At 32.9% G+C, this 13,214-nt stretch overlaps 1 protein-coding gene across 2 annotated transcripts in view; it reads right to left on the minus strand.

Moving 5' to 3' along the window:
• LOC126737180 (protein singed) overlaps window positions 1-13,214 on the minus strand; it is a 71,693-nt gene that overhangs the window by 1,787 nt on the left and 56,692 nt on the right. For both annotated transcript variants that reach the window (XM_050441955.1, XM_050441952.1), the window contains exons 6-7: window positions 7,180-7,336; window positions 6,820-7,121 (exon numbers count right to left, since the gene is read on the minus strand). In XM_050441955.1, the coding sequence (XP_050297912.1) occupies window positions 6,820-7,121; window positions 7,180-7,336 (459 nt within the window). The remainder of the gene's footprint in view (window positions 1-6,819; window positions 7,122-7,179; window positions 7,337-13,214) is intronic.

Raw genomic sequence — 13,214 nt, forward strand, 5'->3', positions numbered from 1 at the left:
ATGTTTCTTTAAGAACTCCAGAAGGATATCACGGGCCACATCCTTTAATAGGCATAACATTAATAGGTTTTTTAACAACTTATGCAAAGCAATGAAACGCAATAAAAGATTTAGCGACAGAACGCGTATTTTTAATCTTGATGAAACGGCTACAGTGACTGTTCAAAAATCGGCTAAAGTTTTAGCCGAAAAAGGAGCAAAACAAGTCAAAAAAGTTACAAGTGCAGAAAAGGGCGTTCTTGTAATAACACGTGCAATAGTAAGTGCTGCAGGAAATCATCTCCCTCCTGCTATGATTTTTTCCACGGGTTCACTTCAAAGAACACATGGTTGTTGGTGCTCCGCCTGGTACTTTAGGTCTGGCGTCTCCGTCTAGTTGGATGAATGCCCACTTGTTTTTAAAAGTATTGGAGCACTTTATTAAACACATCTATAGTTCGAAAGAAAATCCAAGTCTTTTACTTTATGACAATCATGAGAGTCATCTATCCATCCAGGTTATCAATCTTGATAAGGAAAATTGCGTCACTATTGTGACATTTCCACCACACTCGACCAATAAGATGCAACCTTAAAACGTTGGCATTTTTAAGCCTTTGAGTATTGCTTATAATACTGCTATAGATAGCTGGCTGATGCATCATCCTGGAAAGCCAGTTACCATTTATCAAGTTGCAGGTTGTGTGGGGGAAGCATATCAAAAAGCAATGACTTCAGCAAATATTACCTTCGCTTTTAAAAAATGCGGAATATTTCCCTTTGACAGAGAAATTACATGACAGATATTGACTTTTTGCCAAGCTCAGTCACTGATAGACCTCAACTAGAACTGGGTAATCAAACTCCTCCTCGGGAACCAATTGATGATCAAACTAAACTAAACGCAAATAGATTTATAACCCCGGAAGAATTTCGCCAGTTTCCTAAAGCTGAGCCCAGAAAAGAGACATCCAAAGGTAGACGAAAGGGAAAAAGCATGAAACCCACCGATACTCTCGAAAAACTTGAGCTGGAAGAAAGACAGACTAAAAAAACAATTCAAGCTCAATAGATGTACAGAAAAAGAAAAGTGTAAAGCGAAAGATTCAGGACAGTGATGAAGATGATGAAAAATGGCATTCTGATGCATCATCGGAACATCTTGAACCTGAAGTGGATCCAAGAGTGGACCCCCAGCATTTGAATATCTGTCAAAATTTCCAGAGGTTGGGGATTATGTTCTGGTTGAATTTAAACCAGAAAACACAAAATCAAAGCCTGTTTACTACATAGGAAAGGTGCTTTCTTGTGTTGACTGAGACAAATGAAGCGAATATTAGTTTTATGAGGAAAAGCCAAAAGACTGATTCAAAATTTTACTTTCCCGTTATCCCAGACATTGCCACAATACCCAGTTAAGGACGTTAAAATGATTTTACCAAGACCCCTTAATTACGGTCATACTAAGCGACAAAATTCAGTTTTTTTGTTTGAATTAAAGTTTAATTTAATGATTATGCGTTAATCTTCTTTTAAAACATGTTTTCTTACTTTAAAAATTAAAGTAAGCTTAAAGCCACAATTGCCTTTGATATTCTTTTTAAAATCAAAATTGAAATAAATTAAGTTGGAGTTTTTATTTTGTTTTAATCACTAATATTATCAGGGCAATTACATATATTGTCTGAATTTTATGTGTCAAATATAGAGATCTTAAAACAGGTACTGCCAAATGCTATACATATTGTGTTAATAAAAGGATGTCAAAATACAGTCATCAAAAAATTTTGGTTATACATTTAAAAGTAATGATTTTATAGAAAAAGAAAAAAAGTGTCTCACTGTTACCCAGTTTCCCCTACCTGAGTCTGCTTCTATTTTAATTAAGACAAGGATTAATAATAAGCAGCAGCTGAGGGCATTGATAGGGTGGTTAGATTGTGTAACCAGACAGAAACTCTCGTCCTGTTTAGGCTATCTTTTCGAATTTTGCGATTGCTAGAAATGTACTGGAGGCGGCAAATTAGTCTTCAGGTCGTTCATAGGAAGTGAAGAGTGATCTTACCATTGTGCAGAAAAATGTTTTAAAGAAGGTGGTTAATGAACTTAATAAACAAAAGGAAGAAGGAAAAGTTAACTTGATAATTAAGTATAATAATTATATTCCTTATAAAACTAATTTTATCATTCCAACGAAGAGTCCGAATCTTGCCCTAATGCAGGTTTCAATGTAGTTGGCTTGAGAGTTTCAATGTAGGTGACTTTAGAACAAACATTGATAAACTGAATAGTTCAATATTAGGCTGTAATTAGGCTCTTGTGTTTGTTGAGAGTTAGCGTTCAGAGCAATTTACTGATGCCTTAGGCTAACTTCTTTCGCGGTGATAGGTCAAGAGCTACTATCTCAAGGACAAGGTGTAATTATTTGTGTAAAAAATTATTTTAGTGATTACATTCAGTAGAGCAGTTGTTTTTACTCTGTAGAATAGGTTGCAATGACTTTATTATAGGAGGGATATGCATTCCCCCAAATTCAAATGTTAATTTGTATGAAATACTTTGTCACACTGTAGACATTCTTACACAACAATATGCTTTGTGTACTCTTCACATTTATATTTTTGATGATTTTGATGTCCCGGATGCCTTTGGAAGAATTATGATTCTGGGGTGATTGTTTATATGATGATAATTGAAGTGGGTTCATTTTGGAACATATACTTTTCTTAGTTTTTTTTTCAGAGGGTATTAATGCCAAATCATAGGCTTGTGTACTTGGATATGAATGGTGTTAGCTTTAGATATACTACCATTGTTAAAGATATAGATATATATTCTGATGAACAGCTAAATTTTAATTCACATGTCAGCAATATTGTTCTTAAGGCATCAAAAGTCTTAGTCTTGCGTAATTTTAGGGAATTCTCTTTTCCAACTTGTAAAAGGGTATACCTGTCCTTGGTGATCTCAGTATTAGAATATAGTTCGATGATCTAGTCTTCATATTATAGAAACAAGTCTTTAGATTCTGAAAGAGTACAAAATATTTTTTTAGGTTTTGTCTTTATAAACTTTATTTAGGAACAACAGCTGGTTTATCCTAACCTTCTAAGTAGGATACCGCTTGATATTCCCTATCGTAATACTATTACGAGATCGCAACCTTATTAGATTATAAAATTTGTTCTTATTGCCCCATCATAGCATTGTGTTATTACGCAATGTACCTACCTATTGAAAGAACTTTAAGACTGATGAAAGATAGAGGTATGGTAATTTTAAGCATTCCTTTAAGTCAGTTTAAAAATATTATTAGAGAACTAACTTAGGATAGGCCTAGTTGATGTAATATTATATGTTTATTAATGCATTAATAGTAATGTTATCTCAATTATATTTTCTATATTTAAAATTTATGAAATATTTATGGTTAAGTAACCATAAATAGAGTAGAGTAGAGAAAGAGTGTTCATTTATTTATTTTTATTTTTATTATAGTATAATTTTCTTTGTAATAGCATTAATCCCGTATATTAAATGAATAAATAAATAAAAATATAAATCAAAATCAACTGCCTGGAACAATATTTTGATCATTATTTTCTTATATGTCATGATTTATGACCTCTAGACAGTGTCTATGATTTATGACCTCTAGTCTTTTAGTTATAGTAATTTTTCAGTTTTCCGGGCAGTTGAAAAATAAAATCCACTTTTTTACAATTAGAGTATTTTTTTTTTCTTTTTGGATTCGTCCATTTTACTACGCAGCCTAGCACCTCACAGGTCTTTTGCTGCTATGATACTTAGTGCTTCTGTGTCCAGTGTGTCTCTCCAAAATATGTGTTGCCTTTTGCGGCACAATGCCAGGTAATTGCAAATTACATGTCGGATTGTTTTTGATTGCTTCTCGCACAATCGGCAATTAAGATATATACATCAATTCTGTTCCGGTGTTCTTTAACGGCCATGTGTCCCGTTCTAATACCTATAAGTATTTTGAGTTTGTTCCTCGCAAATGCAAGGAAGTCTTTAGTCATTTTTTTGTCTGTTTTAAAGTTCATAAACGTATTTATAGCTGTATTGAAAACCCATACTTTCCAAAAAACTGGAAAATAGCCAACGTTTTGCCTCTGCCTAAAGTTAAGAACCCTACTGAATTAAGTCAACTAAGATCAATATCAACTTTGCCATATTTCTCAAAAATTTTGGAAAAAGCTATGGAAGCTCAGATAATCAACTATGTTGACATTCCTTCCAAAGTCGGAATTTAGACCCCGATATAGTGGTTCGACAGTACTGTGTGACATAGTCGACGATATTGTCACTTCTCAAAATTCTGGAAATGCAACTGCCTTGATACTATTAGATTATTCCAAAACATTTGATATGTTGGACCATAATATCTTGATTGTGATTTTAAGATATATAGGCTTTGGGGAGGCTTCGTCTTCTTTAATTAATTCATTTTTGTCAGACAGAAAACAGCGAGTTTGCCTTGAGGGAAAAAATCAGAAATTTTGAGGGTCAAATCAGGAGTACCTCAGAGTAGTATACTTGGTTCACTTCTATATAGCATATATACCTTTAACATTGCAAATTCCTTAAAATCTTGTAAATATCATCTCTATGCAAACGATACTCAAATTTATTCGTCATGTATACCTAGTTTAGCTGCGATATCAACAGAACAAATAAATAGTGACTTAGGGGTATTACTGAAATCTTCGGAAGATCATTTACCTACTGAAAATAAATCCTGGCAAACCGACAGCTATTTTATTCAGCAATGAAACTTATAAAAACCTTACAGAATAGTATAAAACTTAAACTAGGCAACAATATAATAGAATTTAAGGACTCAGTTAAAAATCTAGGCTTAATATTGGATTATAAATTAAAATTTAAAGAACATATTACTTTTTGTTTAGAAAAAGCATATTACTGATTGAAACTAAATTATTCACATATGTAGATATTATTTCTCGCAAAAAAACTAAGGCTATGCTCTGTAAAACACTCGTTTTATCATTTCTCAACTTTGCTGATCACGTATATGGGCCTTTTTTGGACAGCCTGGACATAAAAAGAGTTCAAAAAGTGCAAAATTGTTGTCTGAGACGCATATTTGGTATTAGGCGTAGACAAAGAATATCTCACAAATTGTCCGAAATAGGATGGCTTAATGTGAGTGGGCGGTGCAATTTACATTCAGCGGTATTTTTTTATAAAATTATTAAATTTTAATGTCCTCCATATCTCCACCGCAAAATTAAATATCGCACCGATGTTCATAATATCAATATCCGAAAATTAAACCTTTTAACTATACCACCTCATAAAACTCAAACATTTAAAAAGACATTTACCTATCAAATTGCCTCTGTAATTAATATATACAAAATAATGGACTTTTCTTTATCGATACCTGTCTTCAAAAGAAAGTTTAAAGCCTAACTAGTTAACTATTTGATAGAAATAAACCTAAATTTCCTAAACAATCCAGAAAACACTTAATATTTTTCAGATATATTATGAATAAAATGCCTGAAAAAAAAATTAAAGTAAGTATAATCACCTTAAAAAATAGTTAGGTGATTAGATTCACCTATATTCTCGAATATTCAAGAATACTCGTAACATGTTGGTCACTATGGAAGTGTTTTAAGGGATTCTACAATATTTATGAAATTTGTGATTTATTTCTTTAAAGCAATTGAACTTGCTGTTGATTTATGCCAGAGAGTTTTTTCCGATTTTCCTATTGAAGTTAAATTTCATAAATCTACTGTAGTACTAGGTTTCTTTTTTCCTGTCTTTTAGTTTAAACTAGTTTCTGAATAAATGTGACAGTGTTCTCTCCTCAACTACCTTTATTAAAATCTTTTAAAATTGATTGTCGGGAAAACTCTAACTACCGGTGAAGTGTACTCGCCTTTAAAGTAAACTTCATTCAACAAACATTCAGTATGAGCAAGTTACCTAAATTGAGTCTAGTCCTGAAAAATGAAAGCGCATATATTGCTTTTTCAAAGTCTCGTAATAATGATAAAAGGTTTGAGTTTATAATCGTCCATTTTCTAGTCGAAAGTAGTCATTGAAGGACGAAGCTTTTGCTCTCTCTATTTTTAAACGCAGTTCATATTTAAGGCACTTTTTCCAATTATCAACTTTTCAATTTATCTTTAAATTCCGGACAAATCAAACCAATTTTAGAACCCTTTAAATTGCAGGTAGAGTCTATGAGTGAACTAGATCCCTATTGTGCTCATTGTTATATATATAATATTTTTGTTTATTGATTCCAAACTGAAAGTGAAGATATACTCCAACAACCTGGAATATCCTTAAACATTCCAGGCAGTGCTTGTTATTTCGAAGCATTTAAAATATTAAAAAAGAAAATATTGCAGGAGTTCTAGGGCCAAAAACACTCAATATTTTTCAGAGATATTAATAATAAAATGCCTGAAAAAATAAATTAAAGTAAGAATAATCACCTGAAAGATGAATCTAAGAATATTCGTATGTTGTTTTCCTCCAGGCATATGAAGTCACTATAAAAGTCTTTTAAGGAATTCTATAGTACTTATGAAATTTGTGATTTTTTTCTTTGAAGCAATTGAATCTGTTTTTGATTTATTCCAATTTTCCTGTTGAAGTTAAGTTTCCTAAATCTACTTTTCTACTAGGGTTCTTTCTACCTGTCTTTTAGTTTAAACTAGTTTCTGAATAAATGTGACAGTGTTTTCTCCTCAACTACTCTGAACCTTTATTAAAGTCTTTTAAAATCGATTGTCAGGAAAACCATAACCCTGCCGGTGACAGAAGTGTACTCACCTTTAAAGTAAACTATTCCCTTATCTCCCCTCTCCACCCGGATGGTCTCATATGTAGCCTTATTACATTCCAACTTGGTGCTCCCGGCAGCCTTATAACCGACAAACCCTTGTTCACACTTCAAAACCAAAATGGGCCGATTAACCAGATAAAAGAAGTATTTGCAAGTATCATCGTCGATTACGTCACTGTTGGCGAATAGATGTCCACTACGTTTGGTCATCACGTAACGTCCGTTGTTCGCTCTGAAAGCGACCGAACCATCTTTTTGCCAGATAAGATCGAATAAAGCGTTTGATGACCTGAAAATCCAAAACTTCTTTGTAATGGTTACACACTGGTATGTTTTAATAAACAAACCTTTTATCTCCAGCAGCCTGGATACCCCCTCCGGTCTCCAAAGTCCAATATTTGTCTTGCATGGTGCGGATGTACCATCTCTTGGTGGACCAATCGAATTCCAGCTGGAAAGTCTCGTGATCGGAGATTTCGTCCTGGTTGGCCGTTACATCCACTCCTGTAAAAGGCAAAAATATTATTATTTAGTGATGAAATTAAGGTAGTGTTGATGTATTTTCTGTTTTTTATAGTGTTGGCACCTGGTAATAGTACTCGTATATAATTGGTTAAAATGCTTTTTTAACTGTGTAGGAGGCTTGGGTTAGGTATTGTACCTTAGGTTGCAAACGATGTAAGAAAAAATGACAATTTTGAGAAAAATCGTCTTGCAGTAATGGATATTATTCTTAAAGAGCCATATTAGATAACTCAGGTAATAATAGAGAAACAAATGGGTTAATATGACAAGTTAAACAATTCGATATGTCTCTTTTATGTGGACATGATAATCATTTTCTTATTTCAGTTCAGCTATACCTTTTAACTGCATGAAAAATTCGTAATATTTTGGTTTCTCCAAGTTATAATTTTTCTTTCATTCGAGACAGTTGAGGTATTTTTTAAACTATTCCAGATGTTCCCCCTCTCGAATTTTTGGGAAATGTTCATTTTTAAAATTATTGAAATATTTTTTTACATAATCGCAGGTATTTGGTACCAAAAATAGTAATAGTGTACCATAAACACTATCTTAATATTTCTGCAAAAAAAAATTCAAGGAATGCCTGTGAAAAATCCTAATTTTCTTAAACATTCCAAAAAGCTGTATACAGGGTATTCTAGTACCTATCTGGTACATACATACTGAAAAATGTGTAGTTTGTCTTCAGACTTTTTTTTATTCATCTAAAAGAGTTATCTAGAACATCCGGAAATATTCGAGATTTTTAGTGTTTTTCAATTTAGGTCATCCTGTATCATCATCAAGTCTGAACATTTTCAGATTTTGTTTGAATTTGAAGAACAAAAAATTTAAAGCGATTCATAGAAGTAGATGCATAGAAGAAATTAAAGAAATAAGAAGCCTTCAATATTGAGCATTTAAGAGTCTTATTATGAATTTCTCGATCACTGTGAAATCTGTAGTATTTGATACAATGTATGATGTATCTGTAAATTTTGATACAATGCTGCCTCAGTGTCTAACATAATCCTTATAACAAAGCCTTTATTGTGTGCGCAAATGGAAAGAATTTTACTAATCAGGGGCAGTCTAGTTTCTTTGTATTTTTTGTAGGCAACCTTTTTCTAGAAAACCATTTGGAGAACTGCCTACTGCAAATCTTTTAAATATTATCATAAAAAGTATTTAGCATTTCCTCAATATTGCATTAGAGGGTTTCCCATGATACACATACAAAATGTTCATTTATGATAGTAAAGTTTGTGCTGTTTTGAAGCCATAATAGTAACCAGTTCCTACAGTGGATTACTATTGTTGCAGTTGCGCAATGATATTTTAAACTGCAGTGAAGGATGGGTATGGTCTATAAGAACCCAGCACTCGCCAATATTTAGTTTTAAGACATAACTTTTCGATTGATGTAGGCCAAGCTAAAGGATAATAATGTTTAAATTTGCAATATTATTAAGCTGAAACAGGTTGTACAATGATCAAGTTTCAGACATGTGCAGATCTTATTAATTTCAGCTGATGGCACATAGCTGTTAACTGTTGGATATGTAGTAGAGCAAAGATCATCAATGGTCCATGAGGCTTTAGGAATTTCTAAGTCACCCAAATGTAGATCTCTGGAAAATAGCATAATCTCGCCTAGATTATGACCTAAACTTTTCTCTAATGGCGAGTTAGGTAGTAGATAAGGACCTCCTAGAAGCATCTAATGCTTTCTTCTTCATATTTTTACAACGACCTATTCAATGTTGCCCTATGATGGAATAAGACAGCTTGCTATTGACGTGTAAAGTGCTATTAAGATGCCTCCAAGACGGCCAGCATTACTTGTTGCAACTGTCCAGGATATAAATAGAAGATTAAAAATCCAGTTCACCATCGTGGAAACTATCGTTAAGGTCCGCTTTGGACAGAGCAATTGCATCAAAACAGGATGTTAAAACATTGCATTGTAAAGGAATCAGCCTGTCTAGGAGCAAGAACATTTTGATAACGCATTCAGTTTTTATTGTGATTTTGCTAGTGATATTCTAAAAGAACTTGATCCATTCGCGAGTTTTTTTACAGAATTCGAGATAGTACCCTGACATACTCCATCATAATGTCACTTCCCCACCATCTTTGTTTGTTTAAATCTTCCAGCACTAATTTTTATAGCTCTCTTGGCTTTCGGGTTAAATCAGATGTTAAATAATAATGTTTACCTTTAAGCTTGTGGCAGTTTTGTATTGCATTCTGAACTTCATATGGAGATCTTAAAACTATTCTGAAGGGCCAAGCATTCCAACTTTTGGGCTTTCTAAAGTATGATAGCGTAATTATTATTACTGCAGTACCCATAACATTCTGAAGAAGAGAGCGGACTTATTATCATTCTCAAACTCAGGAAAATTAAAGAGCAAAATGTGCGCTATGTTCTGTCGATCATGCAGTTCAATAAACAATTTAACATCTGAAGAATATTTTTACTAGATGGATTAGATTTACTTGATAATGTTGCAAGCTAGAGATCATGTCTTTTATGCTGGAAATAGCATCATTCACTGATTTATAAAGAACATCTAAGGCCTTACGGTGGGACTACAGATCTGCTTCACATTATTTAAACAATTCTTACAATAGAAGGGAACGGCTCTCTTGGATAATTTGGGGCCAGTGATGTCACCATAATATTGACAAATGACCTTTTTTGCAATGATCATAGGGGAATCCAAATATATCATTGCTCTTAGCTTTGGGTTCCCTAAAAATTACTGCCTTATTGCATATATTAGACACGGTGAAAAATTTATTTTTCTAGGACTATTTGCCCTTTTTCTTGTTCTAAATGGTGGATGAATAATAAAGAACTCTTCAGAATTTTCCTGAATGTTTCTGGAAACTTTGGAAAGATGAAAAAGGATTTAAAAAACAAAGGTATTTTCATAATAACGTCTATTAGACCCACGTGTCACGAGGATAAGCATAATAATAAGTATGTGAAATGTTAGGTTTGTAATAAAAATGAAATTTTAGGATGATAAAATAAAATACAGTAGAGCCCAAGAAAATTTAAGAAATATGATATATCTAAACCCACTTACAGGCACTTAAAAGAAGGAATAGATGGACATAACGAGCTTAAGTGACTTAGAGCCAGGAATCAAAAAGAGTGTCAAATGAGTGTCTACATCTGTCTGTGTGTGAATCTGAACTATAATTTATATTAAATCCGAACCGAACAACTTGCTAGAAATATATATAGTCAAAAAACATATTATCAAGCGGTTTCCTAGACTACAACAAGTTCCTAAACTACTAAAAGTATATACAATCTTGTATAATAATAAGTTACTAATGCCCTTATCTGGTAATGCGTTTAAGTCACCATGAACAACAAAACGATAACATTCAAAGAATGTATTCATATTTACAATAATGGGCATGCCACATAATCAGCTTGATTGTGTTTAAGCCAGATAACAGTGGCAGTTGAAAACGATTTCCGACTCGGAGGACCAAAAACAACGTTTTTTTTATTTTGATTATTCTTGTAAAACTCTCAGAGTCAAAAATTGCAAAAAACGTACGTTTTAAATGCGTTGCATGCAGCTGTTAGGAACATATGGTAACAAGCCAGGCAACAAACAAGATTGTCTGCACCAATATGCAAGAATGGGCAAATACATTTAACTTAAAATTTAATTATGTAAACATATTTAAAAATCATGCAAACACCCATAAAATGTCTCTCAGATATAAAGCGTTGACTCATCACACCCTCGAATTTCTTATAATAAAAGGGGCGCTCCCCTATATAATCTTGCAAGTCCTACCGTAACGTGGGGCGAGTTATTCTGCCCCCCTGTAAAGATTTTTACTGACTCACTTAATGGAACCCTTGGGGGCGGATTGAATTATGAATGAAATTGAATTTTTACTAGGCGCAACAGAAAACAGGATTCATTTTAAATAAAACTAATTGAGTTAGAACTGGATGACCACGGGGTCATTTAATTGATTTTGTTGCACCAATTTAAGGTTTGTTAAGCCGATGCAGGTTTGTAACGATTTAAAGTGAGCTTGAATTTAAGCCACTCATGCTTATAGTCAATAAGATTTTGAGAAAATTCTGCAGGGTGGATGTGTTCTATCTGTTCCAGAATTTGATTCTGATATTCGTTTTCAGTTAAAAACACTTTAATGGGAACCAGATTACTCCGAAAACCTATCCAAACTCTAGCCCAAATTATCAAAATTCCGCGTGAACTATCTGAATTTAAAGACATTTTAAAAATTGTCCTATTGAAAGTAAGAAGCAAGAGATCCAATATATCTGAGTAAAGTTGTTACTTATTTTTGTATAAAAAAAGACCCTGTAGTAGCCATACTGCCAATACCAAGGCCCATGATCCAGAAAGAACGTCACTCCAACCTTTAATCCCTCTAGCAGCATGGCATCCTTTGACAGAATTGACCTTTAGTTGTGAGTTGCAGTATAGCTTCTATGAATCTTCCTTGTTTACACTACTTCTGAGGAGCATCTTTCATGTATCCTAGTTGTAAGTCTCTAGCATACAAAGTATGTCCCATTCAATTACACTAATGTAAAATATATTAGCCGTTAAAACACAAACTTGATGATAAATAAACAAAGCAATATATTAGTGACCAGTATCTTTATGTTTTAAACGCATTGAAAGTTACTTTTGATACGTTTGCAAAGTTAAATTTATAGGAAAATCACTCCCTAAAAAAAAATAAGCAGGGCTGGCCGAGTGGTTAACGGTCTGGTTTTACCGAGATCAACTTTAGAGCGTGGGTTCAAATACTACACTAGTCACGTTTTTCCTTCAAAATTTTTGTCAAATTTTTGTGCCATGTTATTGTTGTTTATTATAAAATATGTGGGTATTCTCCGATTTAAATTTTATTTCTCAGTACTTGATTTTGTTTTAGTGTAAGGTTTTATTGTAATTACGTGTGTTTTTCTGTTTATTGTAGGTCTGATGATGCTTTATTAGCGAAACGTGTAACCTGATTGACACATAAAAAGATGTTTTGAGACTGAGACTTGGAGTTTTTTATTCTTCTCTTTGAGATATTGGACGAGTTTCAATTTCAACTCCTTAAATAACACTAATAAATGCAATAAATGAAGTGTAATGAACGTTTGGGGAAATGGCATAACTGGATATCTTCAGATTAACTACTTAGCTACTATATCGCAAAGTTTTTTGTTATTAATTTTTGAACAAACTTTAAGTAAATTAAATTTTGTATATAATCGCATACAATTATTCCTAGTACGTTCTATACCCAATTTTTAGAAATAAGCTCTAATTGGATGTGTTTTATTCTTATTGCCAGCATCTTCTCCCTACCAACAAATTGTCGCAAAAAAATCTCTTCTTTTTTGTACAAAACTGCTCTCTCATTTTCAATCAATTGGACATCATTGTAAACCAAGAAAAATGCTCTTTAGCTTAAAATAATATCTTCTTTATACTCCAAAAAATTGAAAAACTTCTCTCTACTAATTTATTTATTAACCTGCATACTAGGCATTTAAAAAACCCCAGCAAAATTTAGGAATGTCTTGAATGTCTACAGTGGAAAAGGACACGTATTATTTTCATAACTATTTGAATTTTTGTATGTATTTTAGTTTTAGTAATTTTTTTTCAAAATCAAACATACGTTAGGTTATAAATTACAGGTTGGGGAATCGCAAATTGCATTTGAACGGTTTCTCCAAAATATTGACAACACCGCTTCCTCTTTTTGAAGAGCGGCTGCGTTCGGTCATCTGATACATATTTCCGGTTTTTATTTTTTAACAGAATAACAATAATATTAATAGTTAAATTTTAATGCGTTA

The sequence above is a fragment of the Anthonomus grandis genome, chromosome 1, assembly GCF_022605725.1.
Source record: "Anthonomus grandis grandis chromosome 1, icAntGran1.3, whole genome shotgun sequence".
Lineage (NCBI taxonomy): Eukaryota > Metazoa > Arthropoda > Insecta > Coleoptera > Curculionidae > Anthonomus > Anthonomus grandis.